Source organism: Mustela erminea, chromosome 14 (assembly GCF_009829155.1).
Source record: "Mustela erminea isolate mMusErm1 chromosome 14, mMusErm1.Pri, whole genome shotgun sequence".
NCBI classification, from domain to species: Eukaryota; Metazoa; Chordata; class Mammalia; order Carnivora; family Mustelidae; genus Mustela; species Mustela erminea.
Window position 1 is genome coordinate 12,298,227 of NC_045627.1, and position 20,582 is coordinate 12,318,808.

Sequence of the window (20,582 nt, forward strand, 5' to 3'; positions counted from 1 at the left end):
AAAAATAAAGGGTATTTATGGGAACTGTCCTGTGTTATTAAAGTGAGATGATTGCTTCAACCCTTCTAAAATGTTTTATAATATTAATTTTTCACTAATGACATTTTTAATATACTCCACGATAAATCCCTGCCAGAGTCTAGCTCTCACTAGTGTGGGTGCTTGGGGCCATAATAAGCATGACCCCAGCCTCTTACACAGATTGGAATCATTTATTACCCAATGCCGTAGCCAATTTGCATCTCTGATCCACAAGCAATCTCTCTCCAGCTGTTACCTCAATTTGTCCTTGCAACGATTTTCATCAGTTCTGGAGAAATTTTGTGATAAAGCTGTGCAAAGTATCACTAAGAACGGGGTGAGGATGGATTGTGTGTCCTTCATCAGAGGACACCAGGTGAGTCTCAGTTTCTAGGGGAGACTCAAAGGGGTAGCCTTCAGAACCTACAGGTCCCCCAGTCAGTGACATCAGCCCAAAAGCTAGTTGTTCATAGGCCCCTGATGAATTTGGAGGAATCTTACTTAAAATTTTATTGGCATCAAGGAAATCAGATGGCTTTGTAAAATGAGGGGTTTGAAGTTTGAGGGGAAAATAAAAAAGCAATCTTGACTAGGTTTTCTAGCTCAAATTCTGCCTCATGAAGGAAGAAAGGAAAAGGAGGAGAGTGAGAAATACACAGAGAAGATGAATATTGGAGGCATTCTCTGCAATACTTGGCACCTTGTCAGGAAAGACAGCTCCCAGACCACATGGCCTGATAAAACCAGAGGCTGCTTGTTCTTAACTGTAATGTATAAAAACATTTGAAATTGGCTTATCCATTATTTTATAGTTTTATTCATTTATTCATTCTTCAAGTATCCATCGCCAGATACCGGGCTAGGCATAAGAATCCACGTGTGGGGAAAAAAAAAAAAAAAAGAATCCATGTGTGATTAACTGTTGTTCAGAAAGCATCTCATCTGTAAATTCCATGAGACTGAGTACCTCCTATTTACCACTAGACCCCCTGAGTCTAGCATAGTACGTGGCAGGGACTATGCCCAATGCAAGAGAGAACCAGAAAATGAGGGCAGAAGAAAAATGAGTTCCATCCCCAGGATCTAGGAAAATATATGATCCAAAATGTTAGTTATTCACATTCAGTGAATGTTAGTTGTTGTTTTTACATAGAGTGGAATTAACTTTTTTTTTTTTTTTTTTGAGAGAGAGAGAGTGCATGTACAAGAGAGCAGGGGGGACAGAGGCAGAGAGGGAGAGAGAGAGTCTTAAGCAGGTTCCATACCCAGCCGAGCATGGAGCCTGACTCGGGGCTTGATCTCACAACCCAGAGATCATGTCCTGAACCGAAACCCAGAGTTGGATGCCACCCAGGCGCCCCATGAATTAACGTCATTGATTCCCAGAACATTCACTAACTGTATGATTTGAGTTATTTGTGTTCAGGTTGGATAAAAAGATCTTAACAAAAAAATTTCATGCTTTCATTATTTGTTCACAGTGAAATGAACCCAGTTAGCAGCCACTCTTCTCCAAGATATATTTTTGAATATGCTCAAATATGTTTTGGCAAAATCATTTTAACTAGTCCCACTTCCAGGGAAGGTTGTAAAGAAAGTAAAACAAAAACAAAAACCAACTCTGTTTAACTGAATGCAAATAGGACTGCTACTCAGCAGTGTGGAATGCAGGCCAGATGCAAGAGGGTAGGAGGGCATTCAATGGGTTAGTTAAATTTCTTTTAAGACTCATTCCCAGAACATTATCTGTCCATTCTGGAATTATTTATTGAGGCCTTGCTGTGTTGAAGACACTAAAGTAGAAAGAACACAGCCTACACTCAAAGACCCTGTGGCTGAGAAGACCTCAGACAGAGGAAGTAATAATTAAGATGCACTGAGAAGGGCTGTAAGAGCACAAGGCACAGAGGTGTCCCAGGATACAGTCCCCAACCTGGCCCAGGGGGCCAGTGGCCAGACAAGAATTTCCAGAGGGGGTGATACCACAGCCAGACATTTGAAAGAATAAGATACAATGATGAGGCGTCTGGTGGATCAGTTGCTTGAGCATCCTACTCTCGACTTCAGCTCAGGTCATGATCTCATGGTCCTGGGATTGAGCCCTGTGTTGGGGTCCACACTCAGAGGAGAGGCTCCTTAAGATTTTCTCTCCCTCTGCCTCTGCCCCTCCCCCCATTTGTGTTCTCTTTCTCTCTTTCAAGTAAATAAATATATATTTTTTAAATGCAATGACATAAGTTAAAATAAGCCAAGCAGGAGCAAACAAGCAGATAAGGCCAGAGAGGTGTTCCAGAAGAAAAAAAAAACAGCACAGGCCACAGCTCAGGGTTGGAGAGGTCAGAGTGGTTTTGGGAAAACTCACAGCAATTCTATTTGTCCAGCCACGGACAGGAAAGAGGCTACCCTGGACCTGTGGGCAGGGGCACAGTTGGGGAGGGCTTGGGGGCCATGCCAAGGAGCCTGAATCCTAGCCTGAAGATAACAGGAAGTTTCTACTCACATGCTGAGATAAGCCCCAAAATACAGGTTGATGGCAATTATGAAGTAGGTCCTGCAAAACCAGCTTCCCTCAGAAACATTATGCAAACAATTTAAATATTCAGAGTTGAAATAAATACATACAGATATAAATAAATAGAGTTCATTTGTCTCAAAAATACTGTCCGAGCACATGGGAAAATTATGTGGGGAATTCAAAGGTGAGTATGATACAGCCTTCAAGGACCTTATCCTCCAGGAGGGGAAATAAAATACTGGATCATAATGGTTCCAAGAGGAACAGAGAGAGCACTGAAAACCAAATCAAGAGGTAATGACCTCCAGTCTGGGGACTAGGAAACACCTCATGGAGAAGAGGAGCTGGACTCTGGTCCCGCCACAAGGTACACTACCCCAAGGCCTGCTTCCCAAACTTGAATATGCATCACAACCACCTAGGAGACTTATCCATACAATACTGGTGCCCACACCAGAGCTTCTGATTCACCAGGTCTGGAATTAGACACCCAGATTTACACTTCTGATACGTCCTCAGCTGAGGCATACACTGTTGGTCCAGGGATGAGTCTTTGGAGAATGTTTGCTTAAAGTGAAAGTGGGGAACTGGTCCAACAGAGACCAGATCATAATCAGCACATGAAGAGGAAACTATGTATGTAAAGGCACCTGGCTAGAAAAGCAAGGTTATATCCTGGTTACAAGCTGGGGTAGAATGTAAGAAACCTAAGTATATAAGATAGCATCAGACACAACATTTGTAAACTCCAATCAACTCCAATCAGCTAAGAACAACTGCAATGACCAAAGTGGGCATGGCTTCCAAATGGGCTGCACCTTTCCTCCTAAATTTTCTAACCTTCAGCTGCCCTGGCTCACCAGGTCTGCCCTGCTTTCTAAACCAAAGCAGCCAATTGGTACCAACCAACTCAGCCATGGTACGCATTACAGATCCCTTTCTTCTAAAAAAAAAAAAAAAAGAACTTCAAGATCCTTTAGTTTAAAAAAAAAAATCCTTTCGTTTAGAAGGAAAACTTGCAAATTCATTCTATGAGGGCAGCATTACCCTGATACTAAAACCAAATAAAGACACCACAAAAAAAGAGAATTATGGGCCAATATCCCTGATGAACATAGATGCAAAAATCCTCAAAAAAATACTACCAATCAGAATGTAGCAATACATTAAAAAAAATCATTCACCATGATCAAATGGGATTTATTCCTGGGCTTCAAAGGATCCACAAATCATTCAACGTGACATATCAGATTAGTAAGAGAAAGGATAAGAACCATATGATCATCTCAGTAGATGCAGAAAAGGCATTTAACAAAGTACAAAGCTATTCATGATAAAAAACCTCAACAAAATAGATTTGGAGGGAATATATGTCAATATAATAAAGGCTATTTATGAAAAATTCACAGATAACATCATCTTTAACAGGGAAAACCTGAAAATTTTCCCCCAAGATTAGGAACAAGATGAGGATGTCCACTCCCACCACTTTTACTCAACATAGAATTAGCAGTCCTAGCCACAATAATCAGATAACAAAAAGAAATAAAAGGCATCCAAATGGTAAGAAGTATAACTTTCACTATTTGCAAATGCAAAGTACTATATATGGAAAACCCAAAAAGTCCACCCCAAAACTGCTAGAACTGATAAACAAATTCAGTAAAATTCTAGGATACAAAATCAATGTACAGAAATCTGCTGCATTTCTATACACCAGTAATGAAGCAGCAGAAAGAGAAATTAAGACAACAATCCCATTTACAATAGCTCAAAAAATAATAAAATACCTAGGAATAAACCAAGCCAAAGAGGTAAAAGACCTGTACTCTGAAAACTATAAAACACTGATGGAAGAAATTGAAGTTGATACAAAGAAACAGAAAGGCATTCCATGCTCATGGATGTGAAAAACAAGTATTGTTAAAATGTCCATATCGCCCAAAGAAAGCTACACATTTAATGCAATCCCTATCGAAATACCAACAGATTTTTCAAAGAACTAGAAAACCCACCCTAAAATTCATATGGAACCACAAAAAAAGCCCCAAATAGACAAAGCAGTCTTCGGGAAAAAAAAAAAGAAAAGAAAAGAAAAAGAAAGAAAAGGAAAAGAAACAAAGCTGGAGGCTTCATAAGTCTGGACTTCAAGTAATATTATGAAGCTGCAGTAGTCAATACAGTATGGTACCAGCACTAAAAAAGAAAGACCAATAGAACAGAATAGAAAACCCATAAATGAACCTACAACTGTATGGTCAATAAATCTTTGACAAAACAGGAAAGAATGTCCAATGGGAAAAAATTATCTTCAATAAATGGTGTTAGGAAAACTGGACAGAAACGTGCAAAAGAATAGAACTGGACCACATTCTTTCACCATACACAAAAATAAATTCAAAATAGATTAAACACCTAGTTGTGTGACCTAAAATCATAGCAGCCACAGCACCTTCTTACTAGCCATGCCTCCTCAGGCAAGGAAAACAAAAGCAAAAATAAACTACCGGGACTACATCAATTAAAAAGCTTTTGCAAAGGAAACAACAAAACTAAAAGGTAACCTACAGAATGGGAAAAGATATTTGCAAGTGACATATCCAGCAAAGGGTTAGAATCTGAAATATAAAGAACATATAAAAGTCAACACACAAGAAGTGAATAACCCAACTAAAAAATGGGCAGAAGATATGAATAGACATTTTTCTAAAAAAGACATCCAGATGGCCAACAGACACATGAAAAGATGCTCAACATCACCAGTCATCAGGGAAATGCAAATCAAAACCACAATGAGATAGTACCTTACAGCTACAACAATGACTAAAATCAACAACATAAGAAACAGCTGGTGTTGTCAAGGATGTGGAGAAAGGGGAACCCTCTTGCACTGCTGGTGGGAATGTAAGCTGGTGCTATCACGCTGGAAAATAGTATGGAGGTTTCCCAAAAAGCTAAAAATGGAACTACCCTATGAACACAAAAGAATACAAAAATAGTATTTCAAAGGGATACCTGCACCCTAATGCTTTCAGCAGTATTATCTATAATAATGAAATTATGGAAACAGCGCAAGTGTTCATCAACTGATAAATGAGGTGATAAATAGATGATGGAATATTACTCAGCCATAAAAAGAATGAAATCTTGCCATTTGCAACAATGTGGGTGGAGCTAGAGAGTATCATGCTAAGTGAAATAAGTCAGTCAAAGAAAGACAAATACAATATGATTTCATTCGTATGTGGAAGTGAGGAAACAAGGGAGCAAAGGGAAAAAAAGAAAGACAAACCAAGAAGCAGATTCTTAATTATACAGAACTGATGGTTACCAGAGGGGAAGCGGGGGAGTGGGTGAATTAAGTGATAGGGAATAAAGCGTCCACTCATGGTGAGCTCCAGGTGATATATGGAATTGTTGAATCACTGTATTATACACCTCATACCGATATTACACTGTATGTTAACCAACTGAAATTAAAATTTAAAACTTTATGGGACACCTGGGTGGTTCAGTCAGTTAAGCAACCAACTCTTGATTTTGGCTCAGGTCATGATCTCAGGGTCATGAGATTTAGCCCCACAATGGGCTCCATGCTCAGCATGAAGTCTACTTCAGTGTTTCTCTCCCTCTCCCTCTGCCCCTTCCCTCCCTTCCACTCTAAAATAAATAAATAAATAAAAATAGAAACTTTAAATAATAAACATAAAAAATATCCCTTCCGTTTTGCCAAAGCAAGCTTGGGAATTTTTTTTTTAAGATTTTATTTATTTATTTGACAGAGACACAGCAAGAGAGGGAACACAAGCATAGCAGGAGAGGGAGAAGCAGGCTTCCTGATCCGGGACTTGATTCCAAGACCCTGGGATCATGACCTGAGCTGAAAGCAGTTGCTTAATGACTGAGTCACCCAGGCAGCCAAGTTTGGGAATGTTTTAAAAGGAATTTTAACAAGGAAATAAAAATTATGAAAGTGGAGAAACAAAGGCATTCACATGCACATAATTCTCATGTCTTCCAAATATAAAGAAAAAAAAAAGGTCCAAACAAAGATTGGTTTGGCTGATGCAGCTTTACAATGTTTTGCAAGATGTTTTAAGTAGAAATATGCCTAACAAAGACATGTTAAAGATAGGGTCTTACAGAGGTAATGAAGTTAAAATCAGATCATTAGTGAAGGCCTTAATCCAATATGAATGGTGCCTTTCCCTTAAGTAGATGAGCATAATTAAGGAGGGAGGGCATCATTTCAATTGACTCCCTATATGAATCAGAAAGAGCAACTGCATCTGTAAATCCCTACCCCAGAGTCCTTAATTTCAGCTTTTTTTTTTTTGCAACTTACTCTCCTACCTCTTTATTAAACACCCCTTCCACTTCAAAGAGAGGAACACCAATATATATATTCTTCCCAAAGTCCAAAAAGCTACGCAGCTAGGTCTACCTGTGGGCGAAAGGGGAAGGATATTTCTCCCTACAGGTAGCCATTGGTCTCGGTGGCAAAGAAAGGGATAGAGTGGAGGGGTCAGACAACCTCAGAGCAGAGTGGGCACTAGGGAGGGGTGTTGTGTGGCCCAGGATGGAGACAGGAAGTCAAAAGGAGAGACCCAGCAAGGGGACTCAAAATCTCAAAACTGAGTCAGGCTTACATTTCATTCTTGCTTATTGAAAAGAAAAACCATGTAAGTACTTATAGTAAATTAAGTTTGACATCTTCCTTCAGAAGAGAAGTGTCCTAATTTCCACCACATGCCGAGAACAGCTGGGTACTACTCCCTCACTGCTCCGTAATTACTGATTAGCACACAAAATGGTCTCATCGCTCCTCTATATTTGGGGGGTAATTTTGATTATTGCTTTATCAGACTTGAAGAGGCTTTCCTGGGGCTTTGTTTACCCCATACCTCAACCTCCAGTGAGGAGGACACACTCCAGTCACGGCAAGGGAACCACTGTAAATGCCTATCCCGAGGAACGGCCAGAAAGCTTTATAATAACCCTTGTACTATCAAAATGCAACCATCTCTACAGAAATCACTGCGTGCGCCCGCATTCCAAAAAAGGGAACATTAGTAAACTAGTGATACCCTTGTTTTCTAGTTTAAATTGAAATAGTCAAATGTGACTCAGGAAAAATATACCCTAATTGAGTAAGGATTCTGGAAATCAGTTTGTCTTGTCCCAGGGGTGGAAACTACCCTGTCCTCCCCTCTTAGCGGGATCTGCAGTGGCAGACCAGTGAAAGAGGAACTGGCAGGATCTTAGTCAAGGTTCTCCATAGAAACAGAAAGCTATATATATGTGTGTGTGTATATATATACAGACACACATATATATATACACACACACACACATGCTTATATATCTCTCTATAGAGATTTATTATGAGGAACTGGGTCACATATTTATGAAGGGCAATCTTCCCAGCCCACAGATTCAAATGCTAATGCCATCCAAAAACACCTTCTCAGACACACTCAGAAATAATATTTAATCTGGGCACTCCATGCCACAGCCAAGGTGACACATAAAATTAACCATTACAAGCAGTTTAGCCTCCTGTATGAGACTCTCCAGTACTCCGGTACTTGACACAAGGTAGATCCCTAAATATGCCTGTAAAATATGGATCAAAGGAATATTACCTTGATTACAGGGTTTTCAGTAAATCTCTACAAGTTATGCTGATTTGTATTCTGTATGTAATTCCACAAAAATTATTTTTAAGTGATCGAGTGATTTTAACATAAAACAGCATCTACCCTTCCAAATTTCAACAGGGGGATAGGATATCTTATCAGTTAAACTTGGGGCTCCTCAAGGTGGATCACACGCTATCAGTGCACCTTCTCTCCTGAAACTGAGTGGTGCAGTTGAATGAATATGTCTTCAGAGGATTTAGCACAGGATTGAGGGAGCATGAGTCACCTAATCCCAGACCCCTGCTGGCATAGTCTCCTGGGAACTCATCCTTCATCCTCTGTGGCATCAGAGGGACTGGTATACACCTGGGTAGACCCAGGTAGCCTGGTATAGGCCAGGTAGACCTCCAGATATCTCCACCCAATTTTGTTTTTTAACTCTGTAAACACACAACCTCCCTAGAGAATGCAATCCCACCAGGATAGGCTGTTCCTCAGACTCCCCACCGATCCAAGGAGGCCACTGCTTGGCACGTGCTTCACCTTTCTGTCTCCAGTAGGTGGACTGGTCTTGTTGACAATCCTGACACTGACAAGTAACAGTTATGCAGCAAGTTTTGTAACAGACATTGTACACACGTCATCTTATTTCATCGAACAATACCTGTTGGTTATACTAATACCTCACATATGAGGCAGGTGTTACTATCCCCACTTCACAGATGGAAAAGTTGTACCTCACTGGCAGAGGTCACAGGGCTAGGAAGTAATGACTTAGAATTTGTACCCAGCTTCATTCATTGCCAAAATCCAAATAACCGTGATGCTACGCTGCCCCCAAGCATTAGCGAAAAGGGCAACTCTCCTTGATCTTTCACTGCTTTAGAGAACAGCGTCCGTAAGTCTAGTGGGGAAACTGGCCTGTAAGCTACAGAGACACAGCACGCTTCACCTTCTTTCTTACACCTGCAATCACATATAGAGTGACCTGAAGGAAAAACAGCTAAAGGTTATGAGTTAAAGCCACATTTTCAAGGGGGACAGACTTAGGACATGGCCACTAACGAATGCAAATTCATGGATGCATTCTTTACTCAGTGAGCAAGGAGTACACACAGTCTAAGGCATTGAGGATGCAATGAAAAGTAAGTAAAAGGCCCTTAGAATCCAACATGGTAAGTCCCCTGAGAAAATATATGGGCTGTGTCAGGCCAGTGGCCAAATCCAGTGCAGACAAAAGATATCAGGAAGCCACATTCCACCCAGGAAGGCTGAGTCCAGCGTTCCTTCAGTGTCTTCTGTTACCATGTGGTTAAATGGGTCATCCAATTTCCCGGGAAGATATATACTTATTTGCTCACATCTAGTAGTTGACAAGAATTAGAGATACCTGTACATACATTCTCAGTGCTTCGGCTAAAACTTCTGCTGACTTGGGATATGTTATTGTATGATAAATATTGGGCTAAATATAATCAGAAGACCATTTTGGGGAAAGACCGTGGAAGCCAGTTTTCGTGTTCCTGCCTCTCCAGTAAGGAGCATATCCATCCATTCCTCAGACTCTTAGAATAGCTCTAGAACCTGCCTGGTCTGACGCTATGACCCATATAGTGGCCAGAACATGTGAACCATAAGCCTTGTAAGAAGGAAAACAACACTGTGGAAACCAAGCAAATAAGTAACTCCCACATTAAAAAGAAGAAGAAGAAGAAGAAGAAGAAGAAGAAGAAAGAAAAAGAAACTTGCACATATTTATGAAAATATGTCTAAAACAGAGATAAGTGATGAGAGATTTTGAAATTTCCTTAAGAGGCCAAATTCCTTTAGGGAATCCATGTTATGATCCACATTTCTACGTATGTTCTAGATAGGAGACCAATAGGATAACTATGGCAAATAAAAGCTTTGGAATTTGTCAAGACTCTAGTGGTGAACTCTTAGGACAAGGGAAAGGTTCTAAATCCACTTTTTTTTTTTTTAATCAAGGTTAAATTTCTGTGGAATTTCAAGCCAGGCTCCAATTTTCCAATTTTGCAAAGCTTAGAACCATGAAGGTAACAGGGGATCCCAAAAGGCCCCAACAGTGTTTACTGAGCACTCTTTGCCTAAGTATTTGGCACACAGTTGTTGACCTAGAACACCTTACTTAACCCTCAAGAACACTATTAAAGGGAGATATTATTCCCATTTTACAGAAGAGAAAACTGAGTTTCCAAAAGGTTGTAACTTAGCCAGATTGCAGGGTTCATAGATGACAGAGTTCACATTCCTACACAAATGTGCAAAATTCGAGAGTATGGTCTTCTAAAGTCAATAAGCTACTAGAATAAGTGCTACCTTGAGCAACTCTGGGGAAGCCTCTTTTAGCTGAAAGGTACCACATTTTACCTAAGCTCAGAATTGCCTGGATTGCAATGGCAATGTTTAAAGTAATGCAGCTGTAGACCATGGCCCAAAGTGAATGAAGCTGGAAGAATCACCCTTCCCAAAGGAGGTCCACCTGCATATCACACACGCGTGCACCTGAAGCCAGTTCCTTTTGTATATAAAGAACCTCACGGAGCATGGGGAGCTCTGGTTCTTGGGAGTTTAGGAGGGTCTTACGGCCAGTGGGGGCTCCTAGCGGCGCTATGTGGATGCTGCAGTCCATCTTGCTCTGTTTACTCTTGTCTCTTGCTTTAAGTGGCCACCAGAAGCCCGAGGCACCAGATTATCCTGGTGAACTCCATTGTGGGCTGCAAAGTCTTCAGTTCACCATAAACCTGAGCCAGGGGACAGCAGCTCCTACTCTGATAGCCTGGGGTAAGTTTGATGACTCACTCATCTTAGCCCTTTAGTTTGCCTTCCTAACACTTTCCCCTTTTAGTAAACTCTGCAGCCTCTCCTATAGACTGAATCCTCTAAAATATAACTTCCCTTCCCAGAGTCTGTCTCTCTTCTTGCTGTTGCCCCTTGAGGTCTGACAGCAAAGCGGGCTATCCTTTCCCAGCACTGAGGACTGTGGCCACTAACCCCTGTGCTTTTCGCTCCTGCCTGCCCTCCAGACAACCACGGGCTGCCACACAGGCTGCAGAATGACTCTGGCTGTGGAACCTGGCTAAGGGAAGGCCCAGGCAGCTCCATGGTGCTAGAAGCCTCTTACAGCAGCTGCTATGTCACCGAGTGGGTAAGGACAACCCAATCGCCACGAATGCTGCGAACCCCTGCACCACCATCAGGGGTGACTCCCCAGGATCCCCACTATATCATGCTACTTGGAGTTGAAGGAGCAGATGTGACTGAACGCAGCACGGTTACAAAGACAAAGCTGCTTAAGTGTCCTGTGGATCCCCCAGGTAAGGGTTGGAAACTCTCAGGGTCTGGGTGGCGCTGAGCTGCCTGGAAGGTGCTCTTGGGCTCTTCTACCTGTGCTGTGCCATGACAGTGACATGAAGGACTGTCCTCCAGCTCCCCTGCACATGAGGTCCTTAAGAGAATTACTACTTGAGTGACTAGATTACTTGGTGCCAGGCACCACAGAGGGCAGAGCACTGTCCCCTCCCCAGTCCTAACCAGTACTGTATGTGCTATTGTTGCCCCTCACTGGGGAGCTCTTGGGGAGCTCCAGAGCTGGGATTCAAACAAGAATTAGCCTAAGATCAGGAACTCCTCAGTCTTGAGAAGCGCAGGGAAGGATCTAAAGCTATTAAATATACTTGGCAAATGTCTCCGAGAATCAACTGTGCCCTGAAAATAGGGCTAAGCCCTTTCAGCTGGAGGCTACTTGATCACTTAACTGGGGAATTAGCAGGAAGTGTGACTCAGCTTCAGCAAATCTTGTCTTGTGCTCTGCAAGCCCTACCTTTAAGTCCTAAGGGATTCAAACTTGCAGTTCCCTCTTTTCCCCTGCCTTGTACCCAAAATATAATCCAAAGAGGTAGAATGCAGAATCACAATCCCCGTATCAAACCTGCTGTACCAGACCTCACATTTCAAAAAGATCGCCTGTTAACTCACAGTACAGGAAGATGGAGAAGCACCTCTACAGAAGGAAGAATTCTTTGCTTGAAGGAAAAAGGAGCTCCTTCAATTTCAGGGGACTTAATATTTACTTAACTTTCTGAAACTTATTGCTAGCATGTAATACAGAGCTACCCTGATCATCTAGACATCTGTGGGAATGCTAATACTTAGTAATGAAATGATTTTTTTTTCCTTAAGACCCAACTTTGTTATCTAGCTTTGTTATCTAGCTTGTTACTCTCCTCTTCAAAATGTAGCCCTAGATGCTCCAAACGCTGACCTGTGTGATTCTGTCCCAGTGTGGGACAGGCTGCCATGTGCTCCTTCACCTATCAGTCAAAGAGATTGTGAGAAGGTTGGTTGCTGCTACAATTTGGAGGCTAATTCCTGTTACTATGGAAACACAGGTGAGTTAGTGCATCTCTGAAACCAGCTAAAGAAAAGTACCAGTAACTTGCAATTAAATCCAGAGAAGAGTGATCTTCCCTCTTCCCTCAACCCCCAGAAGACAAATGTTAAAGATGACCAGAAGTTAGTGTATAAGCAGAGGGTATCCTAGAATATTGACTCTAACTGATCACTTTCTGCAGCCTTGCCTTGTCAATTCTCCTAGAAACCAAATATATTTTTTTTCTTTAAAATATTTTATCTGTTTATTTGACAGAGACAGCAAGAGGGGGAACACAAGCAGAGGGAGTGGGAGAGGGAGAAGCAGGCTTCCTGCCAAGCAGGGAGCCCAATGCAGGTCTGGATCATAGGACCTCAGGATCGTGACCTAACCGGAAGGCAGACGCTTAACCACTGAGCCACCCAGGGGCCCAGAAACCAAATATTCAATGAACTCAAGAAGCTAAGTCTACTTGCAAAAATAACTAGTTGACAGAAATTTAAGACAATCAGCCAGCTTGGGAACAGGTTAAGTGTCTTGAGAACCCCCTTTCAGACTGCTTCCTGTGAGTCCCAAATCAGAGTCTAAGTTTTTCTAATGCAAAACATGTAAAATCCACACTCTATTCTAAGCTCTGAATACTGACCAGTAGAACAAAGCAAGTACTATTAAGCCCATTTTATAAGTGAAGCTAGAGCCAGGAGTGTAGATGCTTGGCTGAAGTTTTATCAGAAATCAGTGGAGGCAACACTCAAATCCAGGGGCTCCATCCAGGTGCTCGTTCAGGGCTCCAGTTAAGCTCTGGACAGCTGACCTTGCACAGAGTCCATTAGTTGGGACTGCCAGCCTCTTAGGGGAGGAATCAAAACTCTCTAAATATCTATCTGGCTCAAAACGGGAGGTATGGCCTGTTTTCAGCACAGCCACTCTGGTTTTTCAGTGACGTCCCACTGTACCCAAGATGGCCACTTCTCCATTGTCGTGTCTCGGAAGGTGACCTCACCCCCACTGCTCTTAAATTCTGTGCGCTTGGCCTTCAGGAATGACCATGAATGCACCCCTGTGATGACAACACACACCTTTGTCACCTTTTGGTTTCCATTAAATTCCTGTGGTACCACAAGACGGGTAAGAGCAGTTGACCTTTGGCTCTGTTCCTAGTTCTAGAAGTCAGATAGAGATGCCCTAGTGACTGGAGGGAGAGATGGAATATCTTAGCCATGAAGGAGACAGCTGACTGCGGCATGGTGCGTATGATGGTCTTTAGGACAGAAGAATATTCACCACTGAGAAAGCCAAAACCACCCCTGGGCGTTCAGCTAAGATCCCAGCTGTGCTCAAGGGCCCAGGACTTCTACCAAGCCCTGGATGGGAGGTACCAGTAATAGGTTCTTCTTGCCACATCGCCCCAGAGAAGTAAGCAGGGAGGTTGGCTGACATTATCTGGTCCTGTTCCTGGCTGCCTCATTTGAGTACTACAAGCCCTATTGCCTTATCCTGAGGAAAGGTGAAGTGATCATGTCCCAAGTTGTCACCTGCTTCTGCTCTGTTCAAGGAGCAGAAAATGCAGCCTAAAATAGCCTAGCACTGCTAAGTGCTAGGTGAGATCAAGTTCTGAATAAAGTGGCACCTAGTTAACAGGAATGATAAGACTTCTTTCCCCATACATCTAGATCATTGGAGACTGGGTAGTATATGAAAATGAGCTGGTCGCAACTAGAGATGTGAGAGCTTGGAGCCATGGTTCTATCACCCGTGACAGTATTTTCAGGTAAAGGTGTTAGTTAACCTGATCTTGCTTAACCAGAATGCCTTCTCTTCCATAAAATAGGAATCCACAAAACCTCTTTTCATAACAGGAGAACCTGTCTCCTGCCTTGGTTGTCCAATCTCCAGGACCATTATTTGACCAAGTCATCCTGAATCACTGCCATCAAACTCCCCCAGACTCCTATTTCAGTTATCTGGACCCTCAATTTGGCCTTCTCCCTCCATAGTCTTTCTGGAACAGAAAGAATCCCCTCAATGCCTCAGAGAAAATGGCACACTTAAAGCTGCCTCATTGTCTTGTCACAGCTTAAACTTGACATGAACGGAACCTGAAGCACCTGCATAAAATACCTCCTACTTCCCTCTCCAGTGCAAACCCCCCGAATACCCTCCATCCCTCACTCACTATTCCCCAACCTCAGACTGAAGTCCCTTGAAGATTCCCTAAAAGGACAAACTCTGGTCTCCATTCTGTTCTGTCTGCTGTTTCTCTCCTTCCTCTTACCTCCATTACTTTTTATCTTCCTTCAAGACCACCCCCTGCAAGCTCTTCCCGGACTACCCTTTCTACAGAAAGCACCTCTTTCTCGCAGTACCACACGGACCATGATCCTGTCTACATATTGGTCTCCCCAACTAAGATCTAGCTCCTATAAGCTCAGGAACCACACCCCTTAGGTTTACAAACTTGTCCAGTACCTCGCATGTAATGGTTCCTAAAACCTTTAAAAACTGAAGGGTGGCCTGGCCCATCCTACTACCCACACTAGCTAACAAAGCTCTTGTGTTTTTTTAGGCTTCAAGTTAGCTGCAGCTACTTGATCAGCAGCAATGCCTCCCAGGTTAATGTCCAGATTTTTACGCTCCCACCACCCCTTCCTGAAACCCAGGCTGGACCCCTTACTCTGGAACTCAAGATTGCCAAAGGTAAGACCCACTTGGCTGGAGCATCCGGCCTACGGTCTCGAGCCCTCGCTCTTCTCTGAGCATTAAGAGATATAACCCAGTAATAAGAACCTGCTGGAGGTATTCATGTGTATATGCTCGGTCTCAGGCAATATAGAAATTCCTAATTCTGGTTTTATTGCTTCAACTCCTTTTGGCCTCTTACAGATAAGCACTATGAATCCTATTACACTGCCAGTGACTACCCAGTGGTGAAGCTGCTTCGGGATCCCATTTACGTGGAGGTGTCTATCCGCCACAGAACAGACCCCCACCTGGGGCTGTTCCTCCAGCACTGTTGGGCCACACCCAGCACAAACCCCCAACATCAGCGCCAGTGGCCCATGCTGGTGAAAGGGTAAGGAGGTCTTCTGTGCACTTGTGCTGGAGTCCCTTAGGAGAAGCCTCTCCTGACTGTCGGTTATCTTTGCTTAGGTGCCCCTACGCTGGAGACAACTATCAGACGCAGCTGATCCCTGTCCAGAAAGCCCTGGATCCTCCATTTCCATCTCACTACCAGCGTTTCAGCATTTTCACCTTCAGCTTTGTGGACTCAGTGACAAAGAAGGCACTCGGAGGATCGGTATGATGCTTCCCTCTGTGCTTCTCAGCAGGGCTCAGAACCCTCCAATTCAGAACTATTTCCACATCCTACCACTCTTTGGCCAGGGCTGCTCCTTAATTGTGGCTGGGTACTCCCTCAGCACCATCGCTGGTCCAATGGCATGAATGACATTTGCCTACTGGACTCCAGTTCTTTAGTGTTATTGTAGTATCTGCTTGGGATGTCAGGAAATAGCAACTTTCAACTTCTTTCCGGGGAGTTAAGTTGGAAGACTTGTGATGTGGTTCTGTACAATGATCTCTATTCTGTTGGCTCCCAGGTATACCTACACTGTAGTGCGTCCATCTGCCAGCCTGCTGGGACACCATCCTGTATGATAACCTGTCCTGCTGCCAGGAGTGAGTAGTCAAGCTGTCCACAATGGAGGACAGACCTGAAATCCTCTTGAGTCCCACAGCTAACCTTCTTTAGCCTACAGGCAAATGATTCCAAGTAAAGAATCCTCTTATTAATGAGTCCACTTTAGGAATTTTTAGGATGCAGCAGAACAGATAACAAGCTTCCTAGAATTCCAGGCCTCTTAAATATAAGCTATAAATCCTCAAGTCTCAGCCTTAGTCAAAATGTATATGGAAAAAGCTAAGTGAGGAATCAGACTGGCCCAAGACCTACACATGGCTCAGTCGAACAAAACTTTTATCTGGCCAGCTCACAAACCAAGCCATTGACAACTGCTTATAGGCCTGTCTAGCAACACGGCCTAAAGATCTATAGTTGGCATATGACTGCAGACAGAGTAGGTGTCCTAGTTGGTCAGACCCAGTCCTCCAATAATGTGTGTGTACTCCTACCTGGTCCACTGACTTTTACCTGTCTAGCTCCTGAATTCATTGGGAATCATGACCCTTAAAGCTTTAAGTCCCTTGTTGGTGTGGGTAGGCCTTGTATAGTTACACCTCAATAATAGTTATGAAATACTGCATTAAATATTTAGAACCTAACTCTGATGACCTATATTCTACACCTTTCTAAAATTTCTATGCTTCTGAAAGAAACGGATACCCTTCTAAAACTTAGACTGACTTTTCCAAGGTCCTATAACTGGCAATAGAAATGAGATTCAAACAGCTTTGCTCTGTTACTGTCTTAGCTACCTTTGTAGCTTAGGAAAAGGTCTTGGTATTAAACTATTACTGACTAAATACCTCTTTTACAGAAGAATAGCCGTTTGGGGAAAGTCAAATATCATAATTCTATTATCAAATTCTGGTGAAAACGAGGTAGCAGTGTTAGATACAAACTCTTGGACTTCTTTGAGTTTCTATTAACACACTTAAGACATGGAACAGAGCTGTGCCCATTGAAGGACCTAACTCTCTCCTTCCCATCCATGTACAAAGAATTCTAACTAATCCCTAGCTCTCCTTTCTCGACAGGAAGAAGAAACTCCAACATCCATTTTCATAACCATACTGCTAGCATTTCTAGCAAGGGTCCCATGATCTTACTCCAAGCCACTAAGGACTCCTCAGAAAAGCTCCATAAAAAACCAAGTGAGTGGGCAGAGACTTAAGCAGCTATTGGAAGCCCCTTACGTGAACCAATAGTCAAGCCAAAACTACTTATATATATAAAGGGTATAGAATCACTTGGTCTTGGCATACATTAACCTACCTTTTTACCCCACAGGTTCTCCTGTAGATTCCCAAGCTCTGTGGATGGCAGGCCTTTCTGGGACCTTAATCATTGGAGCCTTGTTAGTGTCCTACTTGGCTATCAGAAAATGGAGATGAATTATTCCAGTTGTGTTAATAAAACCAGACTGAACTATCAGACTGTGCCCAGCTTCTCATTTGAAAGAAAGTAAATAACCTGCTGTTGGCATCTCCTCTTTCCAGCTTGGGGCAGTATTTTGCATGACAACAGAATAACAACAATGATACCCTGGGCCTCTCCTTCAGTCCTTCTAATTTCTGAATGGAACACTTCAGTAGTTCATAGTTGGTTGACAAGTTAGGTCATAAACTAAATACAGAGAAGGCTACAAGTTTAAGAGGAGTATAAAACAAAACTCTTCCACAAAATCCATCAAACTAAGGTAGAACTAGCCTAGAGCTAGTCTGGTATCTTATAGACACTGGTTCTCCAACTTCAGTGTACATCAGGATCAAAGGGGGCTGATGAAATTGATTACTGGTCCCACCCCCAGATTTTAAGCAGGTCTGAGCTAAGGCTTAAAAACTTATATTTCGGGCACCTGGGTGGCTCAGTGGGTTAAGCCGCTGCCTTCAGCTCAGGTCATGATCTCAGGGTCCTGGGATCGAGTCCCGCATCCGGCTCTCTGCTCAGCAGGGAGCCTGCTTCCTCCTCTCTCTCTGCCTGCCTCTCTGCCTACTTGTGATCTCCCTCTGTCAAATAAATAAATAAAATCTTTAAAAAAAAAAAAAAAAAAAAAAAAAAACTTATATTTCTAACCATTTCTCAGGTGAGGATGATATTCTAAGCATCACATTGAAAACCAATGTCAAAAACAATGACTAAAAGAAGTATCTGATCATGGATTGGTCAGCTTGAAGTGGTTTGATCAGAAGAGGCTTAGTTTTGAGCCATACCAGCAATTCCCTAGTTTAAGAGTCCTTAAGATTAAAAGAAACACATGGTGACTTAAAGTAAATATTTTTATGAAAACCTAAAAAGGTAAATCCCGAATTTCCAGGATTTGGAACATCTATAAAGCCAAACTTCCCCAGTATCACTTAGTCAACTAATGGCAAGACTGGACCATGAATTCAAGTCTGATTTCAGATATTGTGTTCTTAACTCCATATTCTACTGAAAAATACTCAGTTTTTCCATAGGACCAATTTCCAGTGGGACAGAGATTCAGCTTGACCAAAGTTTTTCTGCAGCTTGCCTGTTTGCCTGACACTTGCTTGAGGGAGGCTCCTAAAACAGATGCCTAGAACAAAGGTCTGGGACTAATGACAGACTCCCCTTTTTGCTAAAGAGGAAGAACAGTGGTCTTGGATTGCAGTGGTGATAGTGGTTAACTTGTTCAGTAACCAAGTATAACAGTAGATTACCTGGGCAATCATGAATCGATGTATTAGGTTAAGTACAATTAAAATAAATTAGGGGTGCCTGGGTGGCTCAGTGGGTTAAAGCCTCTGCCTTCAGCTCAGGTCATGATCCCAGGGTCCTGGGATCGAGCGCCACATTGGGCTCTCTGCTCAGCGGGGAGCCCTGCTCCCCCACCCCCGCCTGCCTCTCTGCCTACTTGTGACCTCTCTCTCTCTCTTTAATTAATCTTTAAAAAATTAAAAACTTACATTAATTTATTTATCACTTCAGTAAAGCAGAATTTGATATTTTTATATTCATGTATATTTGCAGCACATCTCAATTTACAGGTTAAAAATTGGAAGTACCATATTTTTAGGTCTCCTAATATCTACAGGTGAAAAAACAGATTCATGTACCCAAATTGTTCCAAACATTAAGTTTTCTTATAGCTGAACAAAGTAGGTATTCCCAAATTTAATTAAAATTCTTTTTTTTCTTAATTAAAATTCTTTTTTTTTAAAAGATCTTTATTTATTTAACAGAGCAAGAGAGCACAAGCAGGCACAGCAGCAGAGAGAGAGGGAGAAGCAGGCTTCCCACTGAGCAGGGAGTCCGAGGTGGGGCTCGATCCCAGGACCCTGGGATCATGACCTGAGCCAAAGGCAGTTGCCTAACCAACTCAGCCACCCAGGCATCCCTCTTAATTAAAAATTCTTATACTAGCCATACTTCATGAGTCTATAGCCACATCTGGCTAGGAGCTACTTCAGCAAGGAGCTACAGCATGAGTGAAGTCACTAAATTCAAATATGTACTAGACATCCTATGTGACAGGCATTATACTAGCATGGGAAGAATAGCAACATAAACCATGAAAGATGATGTCCCAGCAACAAGGGCAGACAAATTATGACGGTAAATAAGGGGGGGAAAAAATCAAGAGAATGAGGAGAAGGAATTGCCAAGTCCAGTCCTGCTCTGCCTGTGAGAAAACTAAGTGAATAAGGTCATGAGTTCTTGGCTTATCCCAGTAAAACAAAGCCAGTGTGTGGAGTTCTATAGACTCAGTGTTGACTGAGCTCAAGCCCAACTTGGGCTTGACACTGAGATCATGACATGAGCCAAAACCAAGAGTTGGATACTTAACTGACTGAGCCACCCAGGTGTCCCCCACTTTTTTTTCTTTTGGAAAGGTGGTAACCTCTATATTTAAACTAGATCCAATCAAGGAAATAAATCAAGGAGCTTAAGCCTTGACCTAGAACTTACCAGGTTATCTCCAGCCAGGTTTCTCAGATTGATTATATTAATGCGTTGTTAGCCTCCAAAGGGAGCTAAAAACTATTTCCCAAACATATGTGACTGTGGAAACTTTCTTTCAGAAAATCTTACAGGAATAGAGCTCTACAGAACATATTTCTGTATATCTAGGGTGTTTCTGCTTTCCTAACCATGGAATCCTTATTGGAACTTAGACTGCTCAACAGGGAAAAAGGAATATTGCAAGGAGAAATTATTATAGTGTACCTTTGAATAGAAAAGCCGCTGGCTAAATCTACTTACCTTAAAGTTAAATCATAGCTCTAAAGTGAAGTATCAGTTGGAACCATTACTTGAATAGCTTATTAATACAGTCTCTTAGCTAAATTGGAAACTTTATTATTCCCA

The 20,582-nt window shown here is 42.3% G+C and overlaps 1 protein-coding gene across 9 annotated transcripts in view; it reads left to right on the top strand.

Moving 5' to 3' along the window:
• The window catches only part of ZP4 (zona pellucida glycoprotein 4), a 58,598-nt gene extending 40,915 nt beyond the window's left edge, over positions 1–17,683 (top strand). For 6 of the 9 annotated variants that reach the window (XM_032312740.1, XM_032312739.1, XM_032312743.1 and 3 more), the window contains 11 exons: positions 10,875–10,983; positions 11,226–11,516; positions 12,441–12,590; positions 13,512–13,699; positions 14,245–14,342; positions 15,138–15,268; positions 15,455–15,644; positions 15,722–15,869; positions 16,171–16,249; positions 17,288–17,404; positions 17,541–17,683. In XM_032312740.1, coding sequence (XP_032168631.1) covers positions 10,875–10,983; positions 11,226–11,516; positions 12,441–12,590; positions 13,512–13,699; positions 14,245–14,342; positions 15,138–15,268; positions 15,455–15,644; positions 15,722–15,869; positions 16,171–16,249; positions 17,288–17,404; positions 17,541–17,644 — 1,605 coding nt within the window. In that variant the 3' untranslated portion in view covers positions 17,645–17,683. Of the gene's footprint in view, positions 1–10,811; positions 10,984–11,225; positions 11,517–12,440; positions 12,591–13,511; positions 13,700–14,244; positions 14,343–15,137; positions 15,269–15,454; positions 15,645–15,721; positions 15,870–16,170; positions 16,250–17,287; positions 17,405–17,540 lie in introns of those variants that run through there. The other 3 variants (XM_032312744.1, XM_032312745.1, XM_032312737.1) reach the window with 2 other exon arrangements.
• The last annotated feature ends 2,899 nt before the right edge of the window (positions 17,684–20,582 follow it).